Source organism: Anser brachyrhynchus (assembly GCF_964034855.1).
Source record: "Anser brachyrhynchus genome assembly, chromosome: 9".
Classification (NCBI taxonomy): Eukaryota; Metazoa; Chordata; class Aves; order Anseriformes; family Anatidae; genus Anser; species Anser brachyrhynchus.
The window spans coordinates 626,313-652,890 of record NC_137703.1 but is presented as its reverse complement, the minus strand read 5'-3'; the positions used below and the strand labels follow the sequence as shown (position 1 = coordinate 652,890).

The 26,578-nt window shown below is 42.4% G+C and overlaps 3 protein-coding genes across 7 annotated transcripts in view; 2 read left to right on the top strand and 1 right to left on the bottom strand.

The window, feature by feature from the left end:
* MED12L (mediator complex subunit 12L) overlaps positions 1-26,578 on the bottom strand; it is a 140,741-nt gene that overhangs the window by 91,572 nt on the left and 22,591 nt on the right. For 4 of the 5 annotated variants that reach the window (XM_080604671.1, XM_080604672.1, XM_080604673.1 and 1 more), the window contains exons 11-15: positions 18,964-19,095; positions 17,689-17,815; positions 15,343-15,557; positions 14,063-14,167; positions 12,856-13,032 (exon numbers count right to left, since the gene is read on the bottom strand). In XM_080604671.1, the coding sequence (XP_080460797.1) occupies positions 12,856-13,032; positions 14,063-14,167; positions 15,343-15,557; positions 17,689-17,815; positions 18,964-19,095 (756 nt within the window). The remainder of the gene's footprint in view (positions 1-12,855; positions 13,033-14,062; positions 14,168-15,342; positions 15,558-17,688; positions 17,816-18,963; positions 19,096-26,578) is intronic. The other variant, XM_080604675.1, reaches the window with a different exon arrangement.
* P2RY14 (purinergic receptor P2Y14) lies at positions 1,935-3,071 on the top strand (the record flags this gene model as incomplete). The annotated part of the gene is made up of 1 exon (XM_080604710.1): positions 1,935-3,071. The coding sequence occupies one exon, from the start codon at positions 1,935-1,937 to the stop codon at positions 2,946-2,948; it is 1,014 nt and encodes a 337-aa protein (XP_080460836.1). The 3' UTR covers positions 2,949-3,071.
* Positions 10,090-11,612, top strand: GPR171 (G protein-coupled receptor 171; the record flags this gene model as incomplete). The annotated part of the gene is made up of 1 exon (XM_080604707.1): positions 10,090-11,612. The coding sequence occupies one exon, from the start codon at positions 10,090-10,092 to the stop codon at positions 11,068-11,070; it is 981 nt and encodes a 326-aa protein (XP_080460833.1). The 3' UTR covers positions 11,071-11,612.

Sequence of the window (26,578 nt, the reverse complement as noted above, 5' to 3'; positions counted from 1 at the left end):
CTTAATACCTTAACGAAAACCACCACAGCAGTGAAATCAAGAAAGGTAAGGATACGTCATTGATACTGAAAGATTTACAAAGTCTGCCTTGGCCTTTTTTTTCAACCATGGACAGTTGACAAATGTGCTGGCACCAGAATTGAAATTTGTCTAGGGTTTCCTCCCTGCTGCTAGAGACAGTGCACGTACACAGTTGTAATTACCACATCTTTAATCGCACACTCTTGAAATTATCCTTTGTAGTATGATGCCTCAGTGCAAGTAATAATTCATGGACTTCCCAAGACATTTAATGTCCGCTACCACCAGGTCCAAGCGTAAAACAGCCCACCTCCATGTACTTCGTTTAGGAAGCCCTACAGATCAGGGAGAAGGTCTGAGCACACCACATGCAGAGAAGGTCCTGCTTGGGCAGCCTTACAGGACAAACAGCACACACACACCGCACGCAGCAGTGGGAAGAGAACAGCTTTCAAATACAGTATGTTAACACCTTAACTAAAAGTGCCATTTGTTACTGGTGCTTTCCAGCTGACTGAGGACACAGAGGGAGAAGCAGAGATCCTCCTACTTCCAGCAGTATCGCCCCAAACCTTACCCATTATTATCTCATAATCCTACACACCTGTTCACCTGGCAGTTTTATTCCACCACCCACTGACCACGCCATCTTTTCCCGTTAAAAACCCAACCAAACAGAAGCGAATGCCACAACAACTAGAGCTTAAACTGAAAGATAGGACTGCAGGTCTCCTTACAGGAGAACAACCAGGCAGAGATTAACTGAAGGCTCTGGGTGTGAATAATGTTAATTCATGCTCCATTATTCCACTTGGAAAGCAAGTTCCAAACCAGCAACTAAGCTTGTCAGCCTTTATAGCACCTTCAAACGAGATACACAAAACAATATACCAAATGAAACAATTTTACCTATGTGAAACAGAGTTCCCATTTCCAGTTACTGCAAAGTTGAATTCAGGTTCCGACCTGCTACACAGAGGCAGCAGCCACTGACTGTGAATTTTGGCAACACGGAAAACACTTACTTTCTAACAGGCAGGCTGGGCTTTTCCCTCCCCCCCTTTTTTTTTTCCATCCAGCTCTGCGGCATGTGGTCTCCAGTTGCCTTAGTTTTCATTTGCCAATGAAGCAGCAATATATCTGTATTTGTTCAGCCTTTCCTACAGAGGGTCATCCATCCCCTTAAGCCTTCTGTTGAAGAAAAGCAGACAGCAGATTTGATTTCTCAGAGCCTTCATGGGGATCATCTAAAATTTAAGTCTGAATGACTTGGGAGCACAGTTCTAGCTTTTATTTCATGCTGATACTGAGACTCCTGTATGTTGTGCTACTAAAAGTAAAAGTTTAAAGCAAACTGTGCTAGCTGCACATAAGGCTTTCCTTCAAGTGAGCATCAGAAAACATTGGCATATACTACTTATTCCCAGTCTCGGCTAACAGAAGCATGTTTACCATGACTGTATACAAAACAGAACACTTGTACAAGGAATATTTATATCCCTCACATGTTTCCTGGTTAAACCAGTGCTAAAAATACATGCTGGTCCTTAAGGTTTAATGTGATGCACTTAGAGTCACTAAACCATTGTGGCTCAGTCCCATTTCTAGTTCCTCACACACACAGAAAAGGAGGGTACAGGACTCGAAGACAACGGACTCAAGTCCAATCTAAAAACAAACGGATTTTCAGAACAGCAGCATGCCCTTGTATATCATCCAAAAGTGAGACTGAATCACTTGGAAAACACTTACTATGCATCGCCCTTGCAAATGAAAATGTGATTTCTCAGAAGTATGCCAAGTTTACTTTGAAACAAGAGTAGAAATCTCATACTAATTAATGGAAAGCACATCACGGTTTTATCTTACTGAGATAATCTTTCCTCTGCTTCTAGGAACAAAGATATTGTAAGATGTTCAACTCCAGCACAAACTCCTCGGGAAACAGCTGCAGCTACGACACTGTAATAACTAAGACAGTCATTCCCCTGGTCTACTGTTTAATTTTCATAGTAGGATTCCTGCTGAACAGTGTGGCAGCATGGATCTTTCTATACGTTTCTAGCGAGAAGAGTTTTATTGTCTATCTCAAAAACATTGTTGTTGCTGATCTCCTAATGAGCTTGACGTTTCCTTTCAAAATTCTTGCTGATTCAGAAATTGCACATCCACAGCTCAACATGTTTGTGTGCAGATACTCTGCAGTTGTTTTTTATACAAACATGTATATTGGAATAACATTTTTTGGCCTCATAGGTTTTGACAGATACTATAAAATTGTAAAGCCTTTATTCACCTCCTTTGTTCACACGGTTAACTACAGTAAGGTTATCTCTATAATCATATGGTTATTGTTTATGTTCATATCCCTTCCAAATATGATTTTAACTACTGAAGTCTCTAAAGCAAATTATTCCAGAAAATGTATTGGTCTTAAAAGTGAGCTTGGCAGACAGTGGCACGAGGTGTCAAGTTACATTTGCACGGGCATTTTCTGGATTGTTTTTCTTCTACTAATCATTTTTTACACTTCAATATCAAAAAAAATATATAGCTCCTATAAAAAATTCAGAAGGAACTCAGACATTACCAAGAGAAAAACCAGTCGTAATATATTCAGTATCATGTTTGTATTTGTCATTTGCTTTGTACCATATCACTTCTGCAGAATACCATACACTTTAAGTCAAACTAGCTCACAGTTCAACTGCCAGTCACAAACAACTCTGTTCTACGCAAAGGAGTTTACTCTTGTGTTGTCTGCTGCAAACGTGTGCCTTGATCCCATTATTTATTTTTTCCTCTGCCTACCTTTTAGAGAAAAGCTGTATCAAAAACTGCACCTCAAGCTGAAAACTTCACGTGAGGTTGACATTTCTAAATCTAGAAGATCAAATACACTTCAGGAAAGTGTGAATATTCTGTAAGTTTAGGTCTGTGAAATAACGCATGCTTGAAAGTTACTCAAGAACGCAATGTCTCAGAAAGAAACTGAACAGATGAGAAACAGCAATAAAACAGAAAAAAATGTTTCTGAGTAAAATACCAAGTGGCATTTCTCTCTATAAAAAGATTTTTGCATGCTATCAGTATATTTACTATGTGCTATTTCAGCTGATGCTATGATTGCATCATGGTGTGATATGACCTATCTGGATCTCAAAAAAAGAGAGGAATAACTGGAACAAAACATTCTGGGTCTCCAGTCCGCGGTTCTCTGAAACGATTATCCAACATCCTAACCATCAAATTGATCTTCTGTTTCTCGTGAAGCCAGGCACGACACACATGCGTAGCAGGAAAACAGCCTGAAGGGCCTGGGAACGACTGATTGTCCCACCTCGACTGGAGCAGACTGCTCCAAAGTAACACGAAAAGCTGAGCATAACCCCCCCCGACTTGGCCGCTACCAGCCAGCTGAAGAGTACCGAGATCCTGAGGGGAAGTTCTGTGGGTGTTCACCAGCTCACAGAGCAAAGCTATGGTACCTTCCAACAACTGCCAAGGAAAAAAAAAAAAAACAACACTTTTTGCTGTTGTTGTTGTTTTAAATACAGTGATCAAATCCTCAACAATCTGCACAGAGCCTGAAAAAAAACTGTTAAAATTTATAAAACTGTGCTGACTTTCTTAGGGGAAGCATTCTATAAATCTAGTGAATTAAACAACATGACTAGTTGTCACTCCTAGACATCAAGAAGTCAGAGAACTTCTCTAAAAGGCAATGTTCAGTACAAGAAGGTGTTTAAGAAGTATTCCTTCTATAAACCAGCAAGCACAGCTACACTGTACCATATTCTTTAGGGCTTTTTTGAAATAACATGGTGTACACCAAAAGTGTTCATATGCCCAATTGACTGAGATTTTAGTAACTCCCCCCTGTGCTGCTGCAGGAGGTAAGAGCAGTTAAGGAGCAGTTTGAAAACACACACGTACAGCCACCTAGGAACTGTAAGGCAGCACATTTAAATCCAGAAAGAATGGTGGCTGTTTACCATAGTGCCATAAACATAGGAAAAAACACTCCTCTCTGTACAAAGGTAAGAGCTGAAAGCCCCCAGCCTTCTATGTATAACTGTAATCTCATTTTTAACGGTATTTTTCAGCCCAGCCACTTGTGTTGATTGATTTTATCATCATACAGGAAAAACACAGCAATGCTGGAAATATCCACAAAAGGCAATGACTCCAGAAGCTGGATGCTCTCATTTTGCTTAACAAAGAAGTTATAGGAACAAAAATAGCATGTGCTACACCTTTCTGCCTCTATGTTTCATTTTAGTCCTAACAGGTAATGTCTCAGGGTGATGCACGAGCACGTCCCCCTGCAGGGGCCTGCAGCAAGCCACAGCCTGAACTGGGGCTTAGGGACTACAGAAGAGGGCTGTCTGGTTTTTTTTGTTTGTTGTTTTCTTTAAAGAAAATACATAAAAGATTATCTATATGGCTCCTTTAGAGCTCCCTGATACACATCAAACTAAAACTTTGCAGGCTCTTCCCTCCAAGCAAGGAAAATAGCCTGCAAGGGAAGGGAATCGTTTGATTTGCGGGTGATTTTTTGTTATTTATTGCAAAAATATTTGGCTTTATGTGCCTACATAAAATCTAAATAATTATGTCTGAGAAAGTACTGTGGCATACAGAGATGAAAACCATGTCCACAATACATATTTGTATAAACATTTTTATTACTTTCGAAACTTTGAAAAAAATAATTTATACTGGGGAATTTTCTCCTCAGCCCACCAGTTTACTGATACCAGAATGACAAAAATTTGCATACAGGAATCCAGGTGAAAGTATGCTGACCAATACATCTTTTCAAAAGCGATACTAAATTTCAGGCTTTTGATTCATTTGAAAAACAAAACAAAAACCCCTCCCTCCAATAACTGCACTAGTCAGAAAACACTTCTGTGACCGCTGATCCTACCGTAACCCAACACCTTGCGAGTAACAACTCAAAGTGACTCTTTTTAACGGACACTGAACTTCCAAAACTGTAATTGTTGTTAAAAAGATAAGATCATCTTTTATGGGGTTGGCCTCTTCTCACAGGTAACTCACGATAGGACTAGGGGGAATGGCCTCCAGTTGCGCCAGGGGAGGTTCAGGTTGGAAATGAGGAGACATTTCTTCTCAGAGAGAGCAGTCAGGCACTGGGACGGGTTGCCCAGGGAGGTGGTGGAGTCATCCCTGGGGATGTTCAGGGAAAGGTTGGGCGTGGTGCTTGGGGACATGGGTTAGTGGGTGACATTGGTGGCAGGGTGATGGTTGGACCAGATGACCTTGAAGGTCTTTTCCAACCTTAATGATTCTATGATAGTATCTTTATTAGATGTGCTAATGATCATCACTTCAGGGCACTGCATGTTTGTAAAGCTCTGTTCAAACAGAACTAAATCACGCTAATTGACAGAAGGCTAAACGGAGGCTATGGAGCTACTTGACATTTCATAGCACCTGTGTCTTCGTGGCTGCTGCTGAAGTTCATCCCCAGGACATTTGGAGGTACTGCTTGTGGTTGTCTACCCCTAATACCTGGAGGTCACACAACGCCGCGTGCCGAACAATGCTCTGATGCCCATAGGGATCCGTGACACACTACACGGAACAGATCTTTGTGCATTTAAATAAAAACACAATTTTTTTTCTTAATCAGAAATAGGTATTTCTGCTCAGAATTAAAGATCAGTTATATTTTCATATACAACACAGACATTGCAATGGAATAAAAATTTCTAATCTGCCAGAGAAAGCCATGAAAAACTGTAAGAGAATATGCTGGACTTGCCCGTTTGTACAACCACTTCTCCGGGTTTCAAAGCCTCAGATGTCCGAGCGATTCACAAACGCTAATGCGAAGCACCGCGGAGAAGCGCGGCGGCAGGTGAGTCTCAGCAAGGAGCCAGCTGTAGCCACCCCCCGCTGCCCACCGCACGGGGAGGAGGAAGCGCGGGGCAGCATCTCCTGGCGGACCACCAGGGGAACCAACCCGAGCCAGCCCTCGGGAAAGGGATGCCACACGAGGTGCTGCGGCCTGGCTGGGCGCGGTGTTTGTCAGCGCCTCACCACGCAGCCCTGGCACAGTGCTGGCGACACAGTATTATACAGTCAAAAAAACCAAGCCTGGTGAAGGCAGAAGGGCTCAGGGGTACGTTCAGACTCATTCCCCATCCGCCCCAGCTACTCTCGTATCCTTCCCTTTCTCGCAGCCTCTCCCCACCCCGTGCATCGGCCAGCAGGCCCGCTCCTTGAGGAGCTAGCCCGAGCCCTTCAGAGGCACCTCCACCGGTCTCCCTCCATCGCTCCCGTAACCATGCTTCCCAGACCACGCCGAGGTCTTTAGACGCCTTTCTCCAGCAGTGCCCCTCTGACCAGGAGCGGGCTCTTCCCTCGCGCCTGTCCCTGCCGCACAGCCTCAGAAGACAGCGAGACGCAGCCACCCACGGCGCGGACCAGCCGAGGGACCCACGCTGCCCGGCTCCCCGCAGAGGCAGGCACACGGCCCGGCCGCACGTGCAGCGGTGTGTGCTCAGGAGAGAAAATAGCAGCTATTGCAGCTGAGCCCCAGAAAGCCTCCAAAAAAGCCTTCCGTAGCTGAGTACACAGAAGGTGGAGACGTGTCAGAAGTAATCCCGACGCCAGGATCACTCACGTAAGTGCGTCCAGTTCGAAACACAAGGCACCTCATGCTTTTATAGGTCACCGGATTTTTTTGATTTTTTTCCATGTTTAGATGTTATTTTTCCTTTTTCCTCAGAACTGATTAACCATTTTGGCAGAGATCCCGCTCACACCAGCGCCCCATCCTTTCTTTGCACCACCCTTCCAATCCCTAGGGGTCAGCCTAAGCATTCATCATGGAAGATTTCAAACCCAATTAAGCCCGTTTTTTCTGACTTATGATGAGAAGTGCTCAGCAACCTTAATTACAGCAAAATCTACCACCTGCATCCGTAATTTACAAACTACAATGGCCTTCTACATTAGATATATAGACAGGGGGATAGGATGAAACAATTAGCAGTATAAACAATTACAACTCGGTAGTCTCATGTTCTCATGTTTCCTCTCCTCTTGAAACACTTGTGTTGGAAGTGTAGACCATTTTTGAGTGATGTTTGACCTGATTAAAAAAAAAAGATTGAATCCTGCATTTCAAGTTAAAAATAAATAAAACTATGCAAAGATTGGCTTTGCATGGTGAGCATAACACCATAAAATTAGTTCACGTTTGCTCAAAACTGAATATAGGATCATTCCAGATTATGAAGCTTTGCAAACATCTCAACAAATATGGTCTGAACTTTCATCTTATGACTAAACCTAAAACCAGACTTTCTTAACTTGTTTTTTCACAAGGCTATGGTACATGACTTGTAAATTCCTGTGGATTCTCAGCTACAACAGACTGCTAATGTTGCTTTTTCAGTATTGTTGTCAGTACCTCAGCCCTCCTAGCTTGGTTTAAAGAAAAGAAAAACGGGAAGGAAGGGAGTAAATTACAAGCATTTTCCCTATATATCCCCGCTGTGCTATTTTTATTTTATTTATTTTAATTGTGTCTGGCAAATGTCCAAAGGTTCAGAATTTTAATTTTTAACAGAAATAATCCTTACGCACTGTTAAATCTGTAAATTAGGTTACAACTCTAGAAAAAACACGCATGAGATTTCCAAAGCTTGGATTTTCATTCAAGGAAATAATGAATAAGGACCAATGACACTGCAAAATCCATATGCTTCTATCCGTGATTGCCCATAGAATTTAAGTCTAAGACTTATATATTAGAAGGAAAGAGATGCTTTTATTGCTTTTTAAAGAAAAGATGGAGTCCATAGGGTGTCACGCATCTAAAGTCCCAGAGTTCAAGAACCTAGGACCGATCTGTACCCTGAGGCAGTTTTAAGGACTACAGGAAAGAGTCCACATGCTGAGGCAGACCCAACCGTAAATGTCTCGTCACCCGTACATAGAGCGAACACACAGACATTTAAAGTTTCAGGCTTGAAGTTAGCAGAAGAGTGAAAATTTCACTGCCTTCAGGTCTGCAGACATCAACAACTTTAAGGGACTATTCGCCATCCGTATCAGCTCTCTGATGCAGACAGAGAAAGCAACTGTGACCGTCCTCCTTACACTGCAAAAGCCGCAGAAGCACACTCCGACCTGCGGCTCTCCGCACCCCCGGTCACACCGCCGCGCCTGCCCGGCTCCTCCCGCAGCACCCTTCTGCCACTGCTCCCGGCACAGCACCCGGTCATGGCCCCGGGCCGGGGAGCTGCCGCCTGCTGCCGGCGTGAGCCCAGCCTCCGACGCCTGCACTAGAGAAAGGAAGCAACAAAGGCACCCGCGGGTAGTTCCACGAACACTTACGTCTTTCTGGCACCTCTCTTCTAGGTAACTTCCACGTGGTTTAGCTATTTGAATGCTGGTTTTAATTGCGTCAATCAGCACATTTAAAAACCACAGACGCATTCAAAAAACACCAGTAGAGGCAGCGAGGGGAAAAGATTAACATGCTATTGGACTATGAGCAAACAGTCGCAGAGAGACACCGAGCATTAATAGCCTGATGCTCCGGAGACCCCAGAGAGCAGTAAGACAGGTACGTGCTTTCAGTCTTTGTTCCAGTCTCCCTAGGTCTATGTGAATATACAGCTTGATATCAACTGTGCCAAACGCATAGGAAGTCAGGTTCGAGCAGAGCTCTCCAGCCTGTGCCCCACCTGCAGGCAGTGTTACTGGGCAGCGGCCATGCCGTACGCCTGCAGGCTCAAATTCCAGCCCCGTTTCGGGGTTCAGCCCGCTGGGCTGCCCGTCGGCAGGCGCGATGCCACCCCCGAGCCTGGCGGAGGCCGCACCACGAGCACGGGCGCACAGCAGCAAGCCCAGCGGGCCAGAGAGCGCTGCCTGCCCCTCTCCCACGCTGCGCACACCAGAACTTCACACGATTCTGTTACGGGTTTTAGGACAATAGAGGCCACCTGCGGAAAGCTAATTACAAGACACAAACTACTTTTTTCCTGCATTTTAAACCACTGCAGTATTTGTAATCATTTGCATTTATGTGAACTGTAACAGAAATTACCATACATCTGGATACGTATATTACAGCAGAAAATAAATATGCAGATGCAGTAGTTCACTTGTATATTAATATCTGAAACAATACAGTGAAATAAAAAGTGTTGCAGTTTTAGGCTATGTAAGACATAAATGCGTTGTTCTTCGTTCCAGGAAATTCTAACAAGCATACCTCCATCCCAGCTGACATTCTGTGCAGCACTCAGACGGCAGAGCAAATCAAAACAAAACTTGGCTGGGGACTAGTAGATTTAGTTTAAAAAAAATACCACCATAATTTTCTACTTTTCTTCCCAATAATTTCTACTGAGCCTAAAAATGAGGTTGATAAAATTATTTAGTAGCTGCTTCCTTCTAATAAGCTTTACTAAAGGTCTCATTAAAATATGCAATTAATTTATCCTCTGTTCAAGTAGGAAGAGGGACAGTAATTGGCAAAAACTTAGAACTGATGAGAACAGTTTGGTCATCTGGCTGACACCTCTGCATATCGGTTTGACAGTACGTTAACTTCAAAACTCCTGATACACTTTTTTTTTTTAGTGAGACTGCTACAAACATTACTAGTTTTAAATGTAGTTTAAACTGTTCCAGAGTTACAAAGGTTACAGCAATGATTATTAATTAGATGCATAAACAGATTAGAAACTTTCTTTTTGTATTTTTTTGAACTAAGCATACAACCTGAAAGACTGCTCTTGTGAAAATGTTTCTCAAAAGTCTGTATGCTGTCATGAACAAATCCTCATACATTTCTAGACATTTCCAACGAGAACAAAGCTCTCTTAAACATCTGTGAAGTAGCATGAATAGTGAGAAAAATATCTCTTCTTGGTTGCATTTTTTTTCATGAAATTATTCAAGCAAAATTCTCAGGTAACTACTACTGTTGGTCAGGAAAAGTTGACGTCTTCTTGGTTTTTCTGTAGGTTCTTGATATCTCCTGACAGCAAAACCAACGCGCACAAGAAGTTTACCATGTCAAACGTTTCACAATGCTATATCAAGACAGAAATGGAACCTTTTACCTATTTTTACTACTTAATTTTTCTAATGGGTTTTCTGGGGAGTTGTTTTGCACTATGGGCATTCACACAAAAAGGTCAAAAACAGAAGTGTATGAGCATCTACTTAACTAACCTCTTAACGGCAGACTTTCTGTTGACTTTGGCGTTGCCAGTGAAGATAATTGTTGACCTAGGAGTTGCATCCTGGAAACTGAGAATATTCCACTGTCAAGTTACAGCCTGTTTCATCTACCTGAACATGTATTTATCAATTATATTCTTGGGATTTGTAAGCATGGATCGTTGCCTTCAGCTAATGCACAGTTGTAAGATCTACCGCATTCAAGAGCCTGGATTTGCCAAGATGTTGTCTGCAGTTGTATGGACAATGGTTCTCCTTATAACAGTGCCTAACATGGCTATTCCAATCAAAACCATTGAAGAAAGGCCTAATGCAGGGTGCATTGATTTCAAAACAAAATTTGGAAGAGACTGGCACGTTTTTACAAATTTTGTATGTACAGCAATATTCCTGAACTTTTCAGCTGTGATACTGATTTCCAATTTCCTTGTTGTTAGACAACTCTACAGAAACAAATACAGTGAGAGTTACGCGAATGTGAAGAAGGCCCTGATCAACATATTGCTTGTAACAGCAGGCTACATACTGTGTTTTGTTCCATACCACATCGTCCGCATTCCCTACACTTTGAGCCAGAATGATGCCATAACCAACTGCTCTCTGAAGCAAACACTCTTTCAAGCAAAAGAATCTACCTTGCTGTTTGCAGTATCAAACCTCTGTTTTGACCCTATTCTGTATTATCACCTTTCCAATTCATTCAAATTGAAAGTTACTGAGACTTTCATAGCACCCAAAGAGACAAAGGCTTTCACAGATGAAGAGCCAGAACACAGAAACAAACAGCAGGTGCAGACATACGAATTCTGAACTACATGGAAACTGTGTGCAAATACAGGATATAAACAGCGATTGTGCAATAAGAAGCATGGCTACTAGGGTCAGCAACATTATTGTTGAATCATAAGCCCAAGCAGAAGGAAAAAACTTGAATGACAGTACTAATTGCTTTGTTATACATTCACATGGTAGGTCTGAACTAGCAGAACATTTGACGCTGCTTTTCAGAAATATTTCAATGTACCAGTGACAACCTATGAAGAATCAGCAACACTTCAGAATATTTTTTTTCATACTCAAATATACATTCTAATTATTTACAGTAAACACCTGAACTCACCCTACGTAAAATATTGCATACTATATTAAATGACTTGGTGCAATGAAGTAAAGATTTTTTTAAAAAGGAGTTCATTACCTGCACAGCTCTTCATAGATAAAATTAACCTAAAAGCATTTTAAAGAGTATTACTTATTCTAGAAAGCAATTTTAAGCTGAACTGTTTAGAAAATACTGTATTCGCTTAAATTTCACCCGCAATTTTCATAAATAAAGTTCTTGTTCTTATCAACTTCCACTGCCTTCCTTTGCTCCTACTCCAATGAATATGAAAAAAAGCTAACAACGCATTATTACAGAAAATTCAAGGAAATTTTAAAATGAAGATAAAAAGTAAGTATAAATATACAGTGCTCTCTTAGCTTGTTGTATTTATAAAAATGTATAAAGCAGCAACTAAGTGTATTAATAATGTATTTTACAAACACTTTCAAAAAAAACTCATATATAAAATAGTCAATAATTAAAGTCAAAAATCAATTTACATAGGCAAAGCATAACTACCTGGATTAGCTTCATCTGTAAACCAAAAATATTTCAGAAACAAAAACAATCAATTTACATTTTTCAAATCCTTAAAATGTGCAAAATATAAATTAAACTTTAAGGCCGGTTTTGAGTGCTTGCTTAACAGAAACATCTCATTCAATATTCTCCTAACAACAATTTATCTTCAATAAGTCAGAACCCAAACTCTGTAGAGGAGGAAAATTAGAGCAAAGAAAACTGTGGTTATCATATCATACACTCAGCTGACACTTCCTTTACTGGTAGGATTTAATACTGTTAAAAAGTTATCGTTGTTTCAAAATAATCATCATCATCATCACCAAACAGATACACTCTAGATCCAGGCTTCTTCAGTATTTGGGCCCTTTTTCCAGAGGAGTAGAAAATATGACAAAAATCAAAAAATGAATAAATAAAAAACAACCAAATAAGGGTTTGGTATCTGGAATGTTAATCACGGGGCTTCCTTCAGTTCCCAACAGCTCACAAACAGGATAACAGCAGCAGACAAAAATCCATACTGCAAACAACAGGGAGTGGGTGGGAGGAAATAACACCATTCCACCCCTCACACTGCAGAACTACTCCTTTCAGATACGTTGCTATTCATCCATTTGTCCAACTATCAAATTTCCTTTTTAGCAAACTTTCATTAAACCCTGGCACATGGCGTTTGCAATGTGGTACTTGTCTCCTTACTCTAGTAAGTCAGCATATATTATTATGCCTCTTACGCATTTTTCCAGTTAACGTCCTCTGGATAAAATAAAGATGCCTGTATGCCGTACTAAAGCCACCCCGCAGCATACAACTTGTGCACACAGGCAGAAATAGCCTCATGTGAGCCAGCTGGGCGCCTTCAGACAAAGGTCACTCAGCTCTCTACGCAGTGAGTTCTTCTTTCTTTAAACGCTTTGCCATCACATCAGGCAGTACCGTTGCACGCACAAAGAGAATACACTCACCAGTGGTATAGGGAAATGCGTTGCGTATTGCAAATGGCGAAGGAGGTCATAATTGGATGGAAAAATCAGTTCTCTGAGTCTTTCCCTCTTCACTGACTTCTCACTGGTAACTGAAATTCTTCTGTCTAAAGAAGAGTTCATATTCTCACAAGACTCCCCAGGCATCGGAGAAAAAATCTAAGTCATGTAAAACAAACATTTAAGATAAGTGTAACCTCTAACTTTCGAAATTCATCAATTCCAGAGATACAATTTTGTTCTCATTTACTTTACAAATATCTGACTGTTTTTTCAAAGACAGACAAAGAAAGGGAAACAGTATTCTAGCCTGAAATGTAATCAGATACATATATGTTATATCTCTATGCATATCTCATTGCTGCTAGACAAGTTTTAAACTAGCAGTATTCAGTCAGGAAAAGAAAGCATTACAATTCAGAGCAATTTCCACGCTTATGCTGTTGTGACATGAAAAATGCGATGAGACAGTCCAGTGATCGAGGGAACGTAATGAGAAGGGTGAAGTGGGAGGTGACAGAAGACAAGAGACATTGTAGGCAGGCATGGATATGCTTGAAGCCATCAATATGACAGATGTCAGGCAGAAACAGGGGTCCCAATATCCTGCAAGTGGATCTGCACCAATAGGTCTGGGCACAGGAGTCCATGCGATGCAGAACGAGGACCAGTCCAAAGGAAGAAACTAGGAGATTCAAGAGTAATCCAGAATCAGGCTAACAGTTAGGAAAAGAAGAGGGGGAAACAGACTTGGAAGACAGAGCAAAGACAGAATAGTCACTTGAAAAGCAAAAGGTATCAATTGGGGCCCCTCAATGTTAAAGAAGAGGGTATATCTGCATATTTGTTCATGCTTAACTGTACCACATAGCACTCTGAGTATGCTGGGGGCAGAGGAAAGCAAAGAAGAGAGGAGAGCGTGTGCGCACGTGTGTGTTTACGTGCACACATGCGTGCACATGGACAGCTAGGGGATGCACAGCAAAGCAACGCAGTTGTCACACAGCAGAGATGTACAGACAGAAGGTCATGCACCGACAGAATGCATCAGGCACCGGCTCCAAATGACACTGGCTGTTGATGGAAGAAGCGAGGAGGTGCTAGGGGCACAGAGAGGCATTCTTAGTGACAACAGCAAGCAGCAGACACAGGCAGCAAAGGCATGCAGAAAGTTGAAAGTTAAACCTACTGGAAATTCCGAACCAAAATCTGCCTTAAAGTCACTCTTGTCTACATCATCAAAAATACTAGTGGTTCCTGAGTCAATGCCCATATGTTCCATAATACTATGATCCTAATAATTGTCGGAGAGAAAAACAAGCATCAGTTACATTTTACTGAAGACCTATTCAACTGATCACAGGTAAACGCAAGCATTCCACCTATTTAAGAATCAAGGAAAAAGGACTGATGGTAGGAAGATTTCAGGTAACTACTTGTAAATATTTATGAAAACCTTAATTCACAAAAGTGAATTTCAATCTCAAGCCTAAATCCACAAAGGGATAGAAAAGAGCAGGAGCTGAAGGGGAGAACAAAACTTCACAGTACACCCCCACGTGCAGTTCTGCTCCCAGGGATACCTACAGAACAGGAGGTGGACTCCTGTACCTGCCCCGAATTTATTTGCTATTTTGTTGTAATATGAAAAGCAACTTGGAGAAACCCCCTACATCTTAGCACAAATTTGGCCATGAGACCTACATAAGAGATGTACACACGAAATGAAAAATAAATGAGAGAACACTTTAGCTGGCCACAAGCTCCACAAGGACTGTGCAGCAGAACAACAGGCTGCATCTTATCATACAAGTACAAACGTGGTCCGTGGACTGGATTTTAAAGTCACCTTCCTCTTCAACTCATTTTAGAAAAGATTAAGAACTGCTCGGCTGATGGAAGACTCAGGATTACACATGGACTGTGCACGTTGGAGTCATGAGGTTTCACTTTATGATCGTCAGTTCATGGCTGTTCAGCACACAGCACGCTCCCGATATCTGCAAGTAGACTTCCAGGCTGTGAACTGTTCATAGCTGCGCTGTGCCATCACATCCCACGCGACACAGGGCAGTGGGGCTTACCCCAGGCTTACTGCTGACTCCACCTGCTTAAAGCTCTCTCTACTCTTCATTAAAGCATACCTGCAAATAAGTTTTTCCCCTGGTAAGTTCAGAAGCCTACATTACACCTTTTTGTTTCTCCTGAGTTATTCTGATCACCAGAGAACCGATGGCTCAGCACATCAGCACCAAAACTGCAATACTTAAGTTACACACAAAAGTGAAGCCAACAAATCACTTTCAGTCTTCTCACAGTGAGAAAGAGATAAAGAGATAGGTTAAAAAAAACAGTAAAGAAAGAAAAAAACACCAAAAACTCACATCTGAAATACTAATGCTTTAGTGAAAAACCTACATTTTATGAAACTGAGTATCAAACATGGGGGGAAATAACATGAAGCATTACCTCCATTTTCATGTCATGATCCTTAGAATAGTGTTCATCCACAGTTTCCCCATTAGGTGAACGTGATCTAGCAGTTGCAGTGACTGACAAGTCTCCACGTGATATTAAAGTGCACATGTACGCATCATGGGAGAAAACATCATGTCGAGTGAATTCAGAAAACAGCAGCACCAAATTCACAAACTCTGTCTTCTCATGATCACTATTTGGGTCAGCTATTCCAAAACCAAAAAAAAATGGACTGTAATTTCAACATATAAATATCTGTTTCTCAGCTACCCAACTCACAAACCCCAGCAAATTCATTTTAAAGTTCTAGAGGCCTGATAAAAATGTCTCAGGGATCCTGGACAGATTTATCTTTGCCTCCGCAGAATAAATCACTTCCCATCTAGTGACACACAACCTGCACGTTTGCTCAAGACACACGACGGACTTCAGACAGCAGCGGATGCCAGAACATCCTACACCATCCACATACTGCAGCTGGGCATGTCCACAGTTAAGCACAATGTTCTGCTATTTATTTATTTGATTTGCCTTTGAAGTAAGTGAAAAGAAAAAGGGGGGAAAGAGGGCAAGGATGTTCCTTGTGCGCAGAAAAATTAAGTTTACTGTGAAGCTTTGGATTATAACAGACAACCCAGTGACTGTACTTCTTCTCCAAAATGTTATTACGAGGGTAAATATTACTGTCTTGTCTACAGTGCTTTGTATACCTAATACAAAAGTTTTTAAAGTATTTTCAAAGAATTTATTCTGTGTACTTTATTTTAACTAATAAGTGTGTTCACACATCAGGAAAAGGCTTGTTAAAAGAATTGCATGTTATTTTGCCAATGACAAAGCAAAGTCTAGAGAAATATAATTTTTAAATTAAGTTTGTCACAGCTATATTTAATTTTACTAGTTCCATAACAAAGGAAGGTTTGCAATATTGCAGTTAACAGAAAATAGCTCTATACCACAACTCTATTTAGCAATAAAAACCTCCAGCTACAAAACTACCAAATCTAAATCATCAACATATACTTACAGCAAATTATGAAATACAAGCTCAAATTAATTCAATATATAACAATTTCTATTTAGAATTGTCATTTGTTGTCAAACTAACAGGCAGTTTACAGATAAACAATAAGACCTACATTAGTCTTTCCCCCACGTACAGTAAACGGAGACATTCTTTTGATTTTCACCCTAACACACTTTCTTCTCATGTTTGTTGAAACCCTCGTTACACTGCAGTACAGAAGTTGCAACAGTGAGCCCAAGAATACACCAGTTCTAAGTTAGAACTCTTCTCTGCAAACCTTACCCATCCTGAGCTGCCCACCGAGACACACGTGCTGGATGCGACACGGAAAGGCACAACAGAGAGCATCATACAAACACACCCGCACACTGAGTGATTTGCCCTCAGTCAAAATATAGCAGCCACATGCTTTTCATTTTTGGAGACAAAGAATCTCAACCACCATAAAAACGGTATCACACAACAAAACTATTCCAGTCCTCTAAAATAACAAGGAATATTTCAAGCAAGGAAAACATTCCCCAGCTATTCTCCCTACACTGTCTCGCAGAGCTACCCACGTGAAGAAAGATGATACCATATTTGAAACAAGGAAATCAGAAACACAAGTCTAAATAACACAAATAGTTTGGATGGTTTAGTAAAACTTGGGTCACCAATGACACGAAAATAGAGCAACACCAATACTCCAGAGTCTGCAACAGATTTTTAAGAATTTTTTCCTTTTTCGGATGTTGAGAGTTTTCAATATCGTGTTTCAAACCACTTAAAATCCCCCTCAATTTACGGGCACCAAAAAAAAAAAAAAGCACTAACTTCCAGTACTTTCAGATACCAGAAACATGAGGTACAATATCAGGCGGTTTTGTTAGACCAATACATTTCTTAGAGCAACCTACAATGGACAAAGATTCTTTTTTTTTCAGCCCACCTATCTGCCACCTAACAGCTTTTGATTTCAACACTTGTGCACAATATTCAAGTCAGTCACTTTGAATGTGGATTTGTCAACAAGAGGCAAGTGTTTGGTCTTAACTATGCATGTAGTGCATGTAATTTCCCGATATCTTTTACAGTCTGAACAGAAATAAACATTGTTTCTTCCAATTTTCCTTTTGTGGAAGAAAAAAAAAATCACAGAAAAATCCCGTAACAAGGCAGGAAATTTCAAAAATAAATACATAAAGAAGTCAAGCAGGTCATCATGGAAACTGCGAAACACCTGCTATAACAGAACAATAACTTCAGCAGCCAGAGAGCAGACCAGTCGTTTCTGACCTACTTTGGAATACAAGTTAGTTAATACTCACATAACGAGGGAGCCTGTGTGTCTAAAAACCTCAGCAGGACATTCTGAAAAACAGGAAGACTGGAACCTGTCAAGGAGGCTGAAGACAGAGATTCCTTTTCATCTAGGACTTCAGATTCACCACATCTCTGCACAGTTAAATACATAAAACAGCATGTATCCGCACACAAACACATCCAGTATTCCCACAATTTGCCAATGAGGCACCTATATGTGGGATTGTTTCCTACCTCTCCATAAAATGCAGACTTGCTCTAGAATGACAGTTTTCTCCCATTACCCCAGGTAGGTTATTACTGAAGCGTTTTATTCACTTTGGATTACTTATTGAGAAGGAATACCTCTCACGGGTACCATCATCTGCAATGGCACAATTTCATATAAAAACAGCAACAAAATTAAAGATCCAGAACTTCCACGACCGAAGTGAAGACGAAAGGTAACTCCTCCCGTTCGTGTAAGTGACAAGGAGCGTAGCAACAGCCAGGGCGAACACCTCGGCCCTGAGTGGGTGCCGGGGAGGGAGGCAGCAGCACGCCAGCTCCCTTCCCCCCGGCAGTGGTTTGTGGCGAGGCGAGGACGACGTGAAAGCCTCGCACGGCCCGGCTGCAGAGGCTGCACCGCGCGGGGCTGCGGGGTGCTGCAAGCCCAGGGACCTGCAGCAAGGCTGCGGCTAACACACCGCCCCGTGCACGCCGAAGCGCAGCGCTGGAACGTCAGGGAAGCATCGTCAGCTTCTGCAAGCTGCAACAGGACCACTACAGACAAGCAATTGCTTACATTAAAGACACCACTGTCGTGTTTTGCCTCTCCAGCGAAACATTATCATTTCCCCTGAAAACGAATGCAGTTCTACAGAACGCAAGATGAAAATTACACTCGAGTTTTGCCTCAAAATGGTCTTTGTTTTGGAGCCGTCCCCAAGTCCTCCAAGCAGGAGCACGCCCGCCTGCGTGCAGGGGAGATGTACGCCCCACTTTTCAAGGAACTCCAGGTACTGTGGCATCCATTTATTTGGACAAGTAGCTCACAGAAGTAAAACAGTTCAAACAAAAAGGCATAAAAACACTCTCAGGTTGTAATTCCTTACCTAAGTAGACAGCTCTGTCATTTTATCTAGAATACAAAAACTGTAAATGATAACGAAATCTCCCGTGCTCCAAGTGCAATCAAACTTAGTGTTGCAAAGAGTAGAGATTAAAGTGATTTTTTCTTTAGAAATATCTTTATTTTTAAGCATACTGCTTATGCTATTCTAGAAGTAGAAAGAACTTACTTCTGCTTCAATTTCTGCTTGTCTCTTCTCCAGGAGTTTGGCTACAGCCATGGCCCTGTGCTTACCAGACCTTTTACAGCTTACAGCCCATTCACAGAGTAGAGTTACCACAGCTTCATCGTTTGGGGCTACCTGTTCAGTGCAAGAACAAAAAGAAAACCATTTCACCTACACGTCCAACAGGCTTCTTTATGAGCAAGCAGCTTTCAGCAAGGGGTGTTCTGAGGGAAGGAAAAAGAAGCTGGGTTTTTTTCTTTACTACTAACGGATGCACAGGTTGTTTCGTTCGTATTTTCTAATTAAACATAACCTAGAAGCAAAAGAGGGAAGTTCCAATTTTCACACTGCTGATACTCAAATCAAAACTGTCTTTTATCATAATGTTGCTTCACAAAACAGTAAAGGGCAAAATAGGAAAAGCATATCCCACAAAGCCTCTCAACCAAAATAACCACACAGAATTTGTCTTCTTTATAACAATTCTTCCAAACCTCCTCCACGTTTCCAGACCATGAATAGCACACCACCAACTCATACCAAAAAAAAAAAAAAAAAAAAACCAAACCCACCAACTCTGGAGGTGTGAGGATCAAACAACCAAGGTCAAAAAACTCCCAACCAAAAAGCTCAGCTTACTTCTGACCTGTACATGCCTAACAGGCCTTTTAAGAACAGTCTTTAAAAAAATCCATCCTTACCAAGTAAGAGCTATGCTATACATTATGTTTGTATCTACTGAGTGTTTATCAAATCCCTGTTTCCACTAACTACCTACATTTTGGAAGTATTTTCCTAGGGTGCTACTGAACTGGATCTGCTGAACTTCCTCACTCCTGCCCAAGCTCGCTACTACGTCTGAACATCGAACATAAGAAAGACCTGCATAATAAATAGATGCGATTTCTCCCCTCCTCCGTGATTCATGGAAACTACATTTACAGATAAACATTAGAAGGGCTAGAGCTAAACGTAGCTTCCCCAGAAAGCAGAAACTTTTTCTATAGTGATTAAGAATTACAGGCTCCTAAGAATGAAAGTTACTGCAGTAATATGCCAAATAACAACTAGGGTATACATGTATATATGTACACATATCATACACACACACGTTTCCTGAAATGCATTTCAATGGGCCATCAGGAAACGCTAAATGACGAGGGCGGGGGAAATGGAGGGAATAAGGGGAATGCTTCTCTCCAACCCGAGCGAAGCCACGCCACAATGCCACCTCTGCTGTGGTTAGATGCAGTCGGCTGACAACCGAAGTATGGATACTGTGCATTTTCAAAAGGTCTGATCTCCACACTGACTTCTTTCCCTTTCTGCCAACAACAGAAGCGCTTCTGTGCCTCAGGCAGACACCACCTGGGAGGGCTGCCCGCTCCCTGAGGCTGCGCCTGCGCTGCATCGCACCCTGCGGCACCCCAAGGAGGGCAGCACAGGACCTGCCTCCTTCCTCACGGGGGACTGCACTTGGAAATGGCAGAGAAGCTTATCTTCTTGAGTGAGGAGCAGGTGATGCTCCTGGGACCAAGTCTGTTCAGAAAAGTAGGCGAGGAAAGCCTTCGAGAGCTGAGGGAATGGGGTAGGGGCACAAATGCTGCAGGTCAGAGCTCACTGGGCTGGAGCAACACAGAAGGGGACAAAAGATCCAAAGGGAGGCTTACACGGGGTTCTGTTGAAGGTAAAATGGCTGTAGCACTGATCCTACACGTTTTTGTTCTGGCCTAAAAAAATGACTTGAGTTGCTTGGTGAAACGTCAAATCCTAGCAGAAGAAAGCCATCAGTTATTTTCCATTTGAGAGAAACAAGGGTGCTGTTCCTCCAAGGAATACACATGCAGCACAAACACTGCCAACACACAGCCAGTAAAGCACACGTACCTGTGCACACACCAGTATTTCCTTCAGACCCTGTGTCCGTGGGTCACGAGTGCCGCTCTGTTGCCCGGCTAACCTCACTGCCGCACCCAGCTGCATTTAGCGCTGCAAGGCGAAGCCACCAGGGCTGGCGCTGGGTGAGCTAACCGCCCCCATGCTGCCGGCTCCCGCTGCACGAGGGAGCGCCTCGCTTACAGCTAAGCCCGACAACAAGCCTAACAATAACCCAAGCGAAACCCCAGGCACCGTAGGCAAGGACACGCACAAACACCATTCAAACCAAACGGCCCCAGCAAGCACCACACGACGTGGGGCCGTGCCGCCTGCCTGCCACCACCGCGGCACAGCGCTCAGCCGCCACCACGCGGGCCATCGCCGACGGCCGTCCCTTTGTGCAGCGCACCACGAGCACCAGCCCCGAGCGGGTGAGCCCGCACAGCGGGCGACTCGGAGCAGCATGTCCCCAGAGGGACCTCACGGCGAGCACCGCGCCCACCGCGCTCAATTGTCCATTTAGTCTTAGGTATTAAGCCAGCAACAGTTGCATTCTTATTTAATTTAAAAAAAAATAATAATTAAATTAAAAAAAGGCTAAACATTGTATAATTGACTTATCTGACACCCCAAACACAAGAAACCACGGGACAAGCTGACCCTTTCGTGGTAAAGCTGGAAGTTAGTTCAACTTTTTCAAGAAATGCTATGAACTCTTACTTTTGCATAATACTGCAATGTGTCTGTATTAAAATTATATTAAAAGGAATTAATAAAGGATGGCTGTTTGTGCACTTCACAAGAAAATCGCGTGAAATTACTCTGGTCATGACAGCACTGAGGTCTACATAAATTAAGTACAGATTAATTCCTTGTCTGTTCTATCTGAACATCAGATTTTGCTGAATGACTGACCTGTTTCAAATGACAAACTGATTTCTTTCCCAAACAAGAGACAGACAGCCCTACAGTTCAGAAAATACAGTCAATTTGTTCTAAGTGAGTCATCTGCTAACACTGATATTTATTAGCACAAGAATATAAAAATGAATCCCTAATTCTATGCCTGTAAAAAGCAGAACTCCATTTTCAGAGATGCAGAGTCCAACACTGCTACAAGTTAGACAGCTAGAAGTGATTATTCACGTTAAAAAAAAATCACGGTGCGGATTCTCAAGTTTCATGTATACGGAGAATACATGGAGGTGTTTATCCATCTAAGAATTTCAACCACACAACTTTTAAGTACCTAAAAACAGTAGGTTTGGTTCTCAAGAACTGACACGAGCAGCAATAAAAAAAGGCTATCGGAGTACAAGTAACTATTTCAACCCAGTCAGACTTTGTTTGGGCAGTATACCGTCACCAGAACTATTCACACACATCAAGCTCTCAGAACACGGGACAAGTGCAGCAGCTGAGAAAAGTGAAGTTAAAGTGTCTAACCATCAAACACTTCATTCTGCTCTTCAATGAAAATAACAAATATATTTTACAGCTATATCGAGTCCCTGCAATGTAAAGAATTATCCAAGAAACCTCACAGTAAGCAAGCCTCTCACACACAGGCCGTGGTGAAGACTTTTCTAAGCAGCCCTCAGCTCAGCTGCATCAAAAAGGAAAACGTCGGAATGTCCAGCGCTGGAAACTCTGCGTTGGGTGCTCGCTGCTTTGCTGAGCACAGATCGTGGTTTGCTGCTCCTAGGAGCCGGGGACGCAGCAGCCTGTGACGCTGCTGAGCACGCATGGGGAGCTCTCGCTTCCTGCCCCACTGTGTGGCGGCTTCACTGCTCGGCTTCCTTCCTCCTGATGCTGCCTCACGATAGCTTACCTCACGATTTCCTCCCCTCTGATGCTGTAAATGTTTATTTACACACGCCAAGAATGCAAGTGAGTAACACCATAATAACAACCAGGTTCTGGATTCATCGTATTTGGATTTTGTATCTGCAGATGTTCCAGCCTGGAAAAGCGCAGACCACATTTCAGAAGGGCTCAAACTGTTGCCTTGAAGAGCAGCAATGAGATCACACTTGTACCCTTAAAGTTTCAGGGGCAGGAAAGCCGTAAGATCAGTTCACATGTTGCTTGATGACTATGGTTTTTGTAGGGAGGACACAAGATGATGTGGCAGCACAGAACAGACGCGGGCAGGTGAGACCTGGAACTCCGAGCTGCAGGAGGGAACTCTCCCGCAGACAAGGCCCTTTCTTCAAAATTCCCAAACCTCTCACCATTCCTAGTGAGACAAAAACACTGTAAGGTGGCATCAGACGGCAGAGATTAACTACGTCTGGCAGCACGCACCTTCCAAGCACGATTTCAACAAGTTCAGACACCTCACTCACAACCTGGGCAACCTGCCCAACAGAAGTCCGCGTGAGAGGATTTAAAGCATTGCCTGTATTCCCGTAGCCTTTTTATTGCTGCAAATGTCAGTTCCTGAGAACCATACCCACTGTTTTAGGCACATAGAAGCTGTGTGGTTGAAAACATCTCACTCACAAATTTGTTATTTAGCTATTCCGGGTCTTATAGTTACGACTTAAAATAGCTGTAACTTTCTGAAAGTCATTAGTCAAGCCCTTTCACAGAAAACCAAAGGTCTCACCTCCACCAGTTTATAAGTAGAGCAGAAGGTGGGCGAGGATGAGCAGAGTCACTTGTTTCATTAGAAAAAAAGAGAAAAGAAGAAGCACAACTACTAATAAAGGGAAGCACTGAAAGTATTAAACATGGTTGTTTCTGGTACACTTGGAGATAGAGAGCCAAAAGTATTATTAAAACTGCTTTTTATAACACTGAGCTCTTTTCCCACTGGCCCCTGCTTTTACTATTAACTCAAAAGTTGCTACTAAAGGCAAAGTTTGACTTTACTCAAGCTAAGGCCACCGCTGAGGTACTCAGACTGCAGAATTTCTTTTTGTGACGGAGGCAGAAAGCGTGACGTCGCGTTCGCTAACTAGCTCAAATCACTGAGCGGGAGGAAACCCCCATCCCCTCTCACTTCTTTTAAACCCCTCGAGAAGGGGAGCAGGTGCGTGACTCACTGCCGCTGGGAAATGCCGGCGTCGTTTGTGGTAACCGCTCCTGCGCGATGTCACGCCCGCAGCGCTGCGCCACCGCGCCGGGAGCCCCTTACGGGAAGCGGCCGGCACTGCCCTGCGGGCACAGCGCCCTGCGCCGGGCACAGCGCCCTGCCTCGCGCTGGAAGGAGGCAACAGCGCGTAGCGGAGCTGCTCTGCCGCGCCTCGGGGGTGCCTGAGGAGGACACGGCTGAGATACGCTGTATAGACCTAAGTGTATATATACAGCATACATACTTATAAGGAAATTTCTATTATTTTCAAAACGTTTTGAAAATGTCTTCAAACAAATCTTTCCACAAAAAGCATATGCTTTTTGCAAGTCACGTCCGCGTCCCACGGAGCCAGCGTGCCCTTAAATCATGAAGAAGGTTAACAAAACAACAACGAACGTGAGTGCCTCCTCGGACAACACAGTTCAGTTTCAAAATGAGCTTTTTTGTTTCAAATGTAGCAGAATTATCATTTAAGAATACTAACCAGGCTTTTTTTTTTTTTAAGCAAGTCTACATAATAAATTTGGAATCACAATTCCAGTTAGCATTTTCAAATGAAAAAGACCGGTATTTTTAAACTCCAAATTTGTTTTCTGAGACGACACTAAATGGTTTCCAGAAGCCTTTTTTTTTGAAGGCTGTTTTTAGATCAAAAGAGAAAACAAAGAAGGGGAACGACACGGCAACATTTATTACTACAGCCTGCCTCCCTAACCTGCAAATCCCAGACCACCACCTTCCTGAAGGAGCCGAGCTCCCTGCAGGGCAGCCAGCTGCCCGCGGCGCCCCTTCTCCCCCAGCGGGCAGGCAGCTCCTCACGCTCATTCCGCCCGGTCTCTTCCTCACCCAGCTGCATATCCTTAACAAGGGAGCTCTCAAGGTGTAGTCGCTGTGGAAAAACTGCCCTTTAAAGGTTTGGGGTTTTTAAACCAACTAAATGCACCGACCTCAGCAGTACGGGCTATGTGGCACATAAAGAAACACCTCTGACCGCAGCCCAAGTGGGACAAAGCCCTGACAGCGTTGCAGGCAAGCTTTATTTTACACCACAGCACTATCAACAGCTCAAAGACAAACCTTTCTACTGAAGTACAATTTATGTGACCAGGTTCAACAAAATATTAACCACTTCTCTGTAGTTGTCTTATGTAAAAAGAAAAAACAAATTCTGTGTTCTTATTAAGGACTCTGCCAGTTATTTATGTCACAGAATATTTTTTCCCTCTCAGACAAGTTTTGTACTAACTCCCTTCATACCTAGGTGAGCAGGAATATTATGTTGAATTTTCTGAAATAATGAAGGGTGAAAACACCTGCACAGACAAGTTTCAGATAAATAAGCAATTCATGCAACTGAACTAATGCTAACTGCATTATTAAAAACACTGCAAGAATGTTCAGAACATGCTCTATTTTCTCAGTGTTTGTGGAAACAGATTCTGATTCTACAGATATTTAAATTCATTTTATTTTGCTCATCCTGTTTCTCTTACCCGTCATGCATCCCAACATACTCAGATTCAGGTCCCCCAGACAGCATCAAACTAACTGTTAAATTCTAGCTTAAGGAACTAAAACAGCATCATTATACCTCCTTTCCCACAGACACAGGGGGTGGTGGGTTGTTTTTTTTTTTGGTTGTTTGTTTCATTTCCAGCAAAGTGATCTCAGAAAGGCAAATATTAACTCTACATTTGTAGCAAACCCATTCGTGAGAACCAAGATTAAAAGCATGAGTTTTTCACTCTAAAATGAAAAAAACTTTTGGCATCATAAGAATTCAGTTGGACTTCATGCAGTCAGACTGTTGCAGACAACACAAAACCTAAATATGATTTCAGAGACCTGAACTTTAAAATCAATCCAAGTGCACAAAAATATCCATGAAACTTTAGGCTTTTACATAATGATACCCGCACAATAACATCCTCAGTGCTAATCCCCAACGCACAAGAGATATTCCGTGTCGAGGGGATGTCAGATGGAAAATACCCACAGCTATAATTAAGACCAGTAGTATTTTCTACAATACCGTCAAATGAAAGTGAATTTACTGCCTTATGCCATGTCACTGATTTCTAGATTTCAAATCCACCTACCCAGCTTAATCTACTGAGAAACTCTATGCAAGTCAGTAAAACTGAATTGGAAATGAAAGGTCTTTTGTATGTACTACTTTTGTTTTGTAGTCTTTTGAGTACTTTTGTACTCACTATGTTCACAATGTAATATCATTCTTACCATATTAATTGTGAAATTTTACTTTTATTGGCTGCCAAACATTCACAGCAAAAGAAGTTGTTATCAGTTGGACTTCGTGAATGAAAAGCTGAGCATCTCACAGATGCCTGCACCACTTTCTGGTCTGCACACAGAGCCTGGTGATCACCCTGCACTGGTAAGAAATCCTCCTGTAAGAGCAAACCCAGGCTGGGATCTACGGTTAAGGTTCAAACCAAGCTACTCATGTGTGATTATGCAGGGACCATCACTCTTAGATCACAGGGACAGTCTGCAAGAAACTGCAACATAATTCTTATCTCCTCTTTGGAGTCCACTTAATAATGCAGCATCAAGTCACTGGAGAAGCACTAGATTCTTCTATCACTTCTATGGCCTCTCTCAAGCAGGTCAAGACCAGAAGGTTTGTCCCAGGTC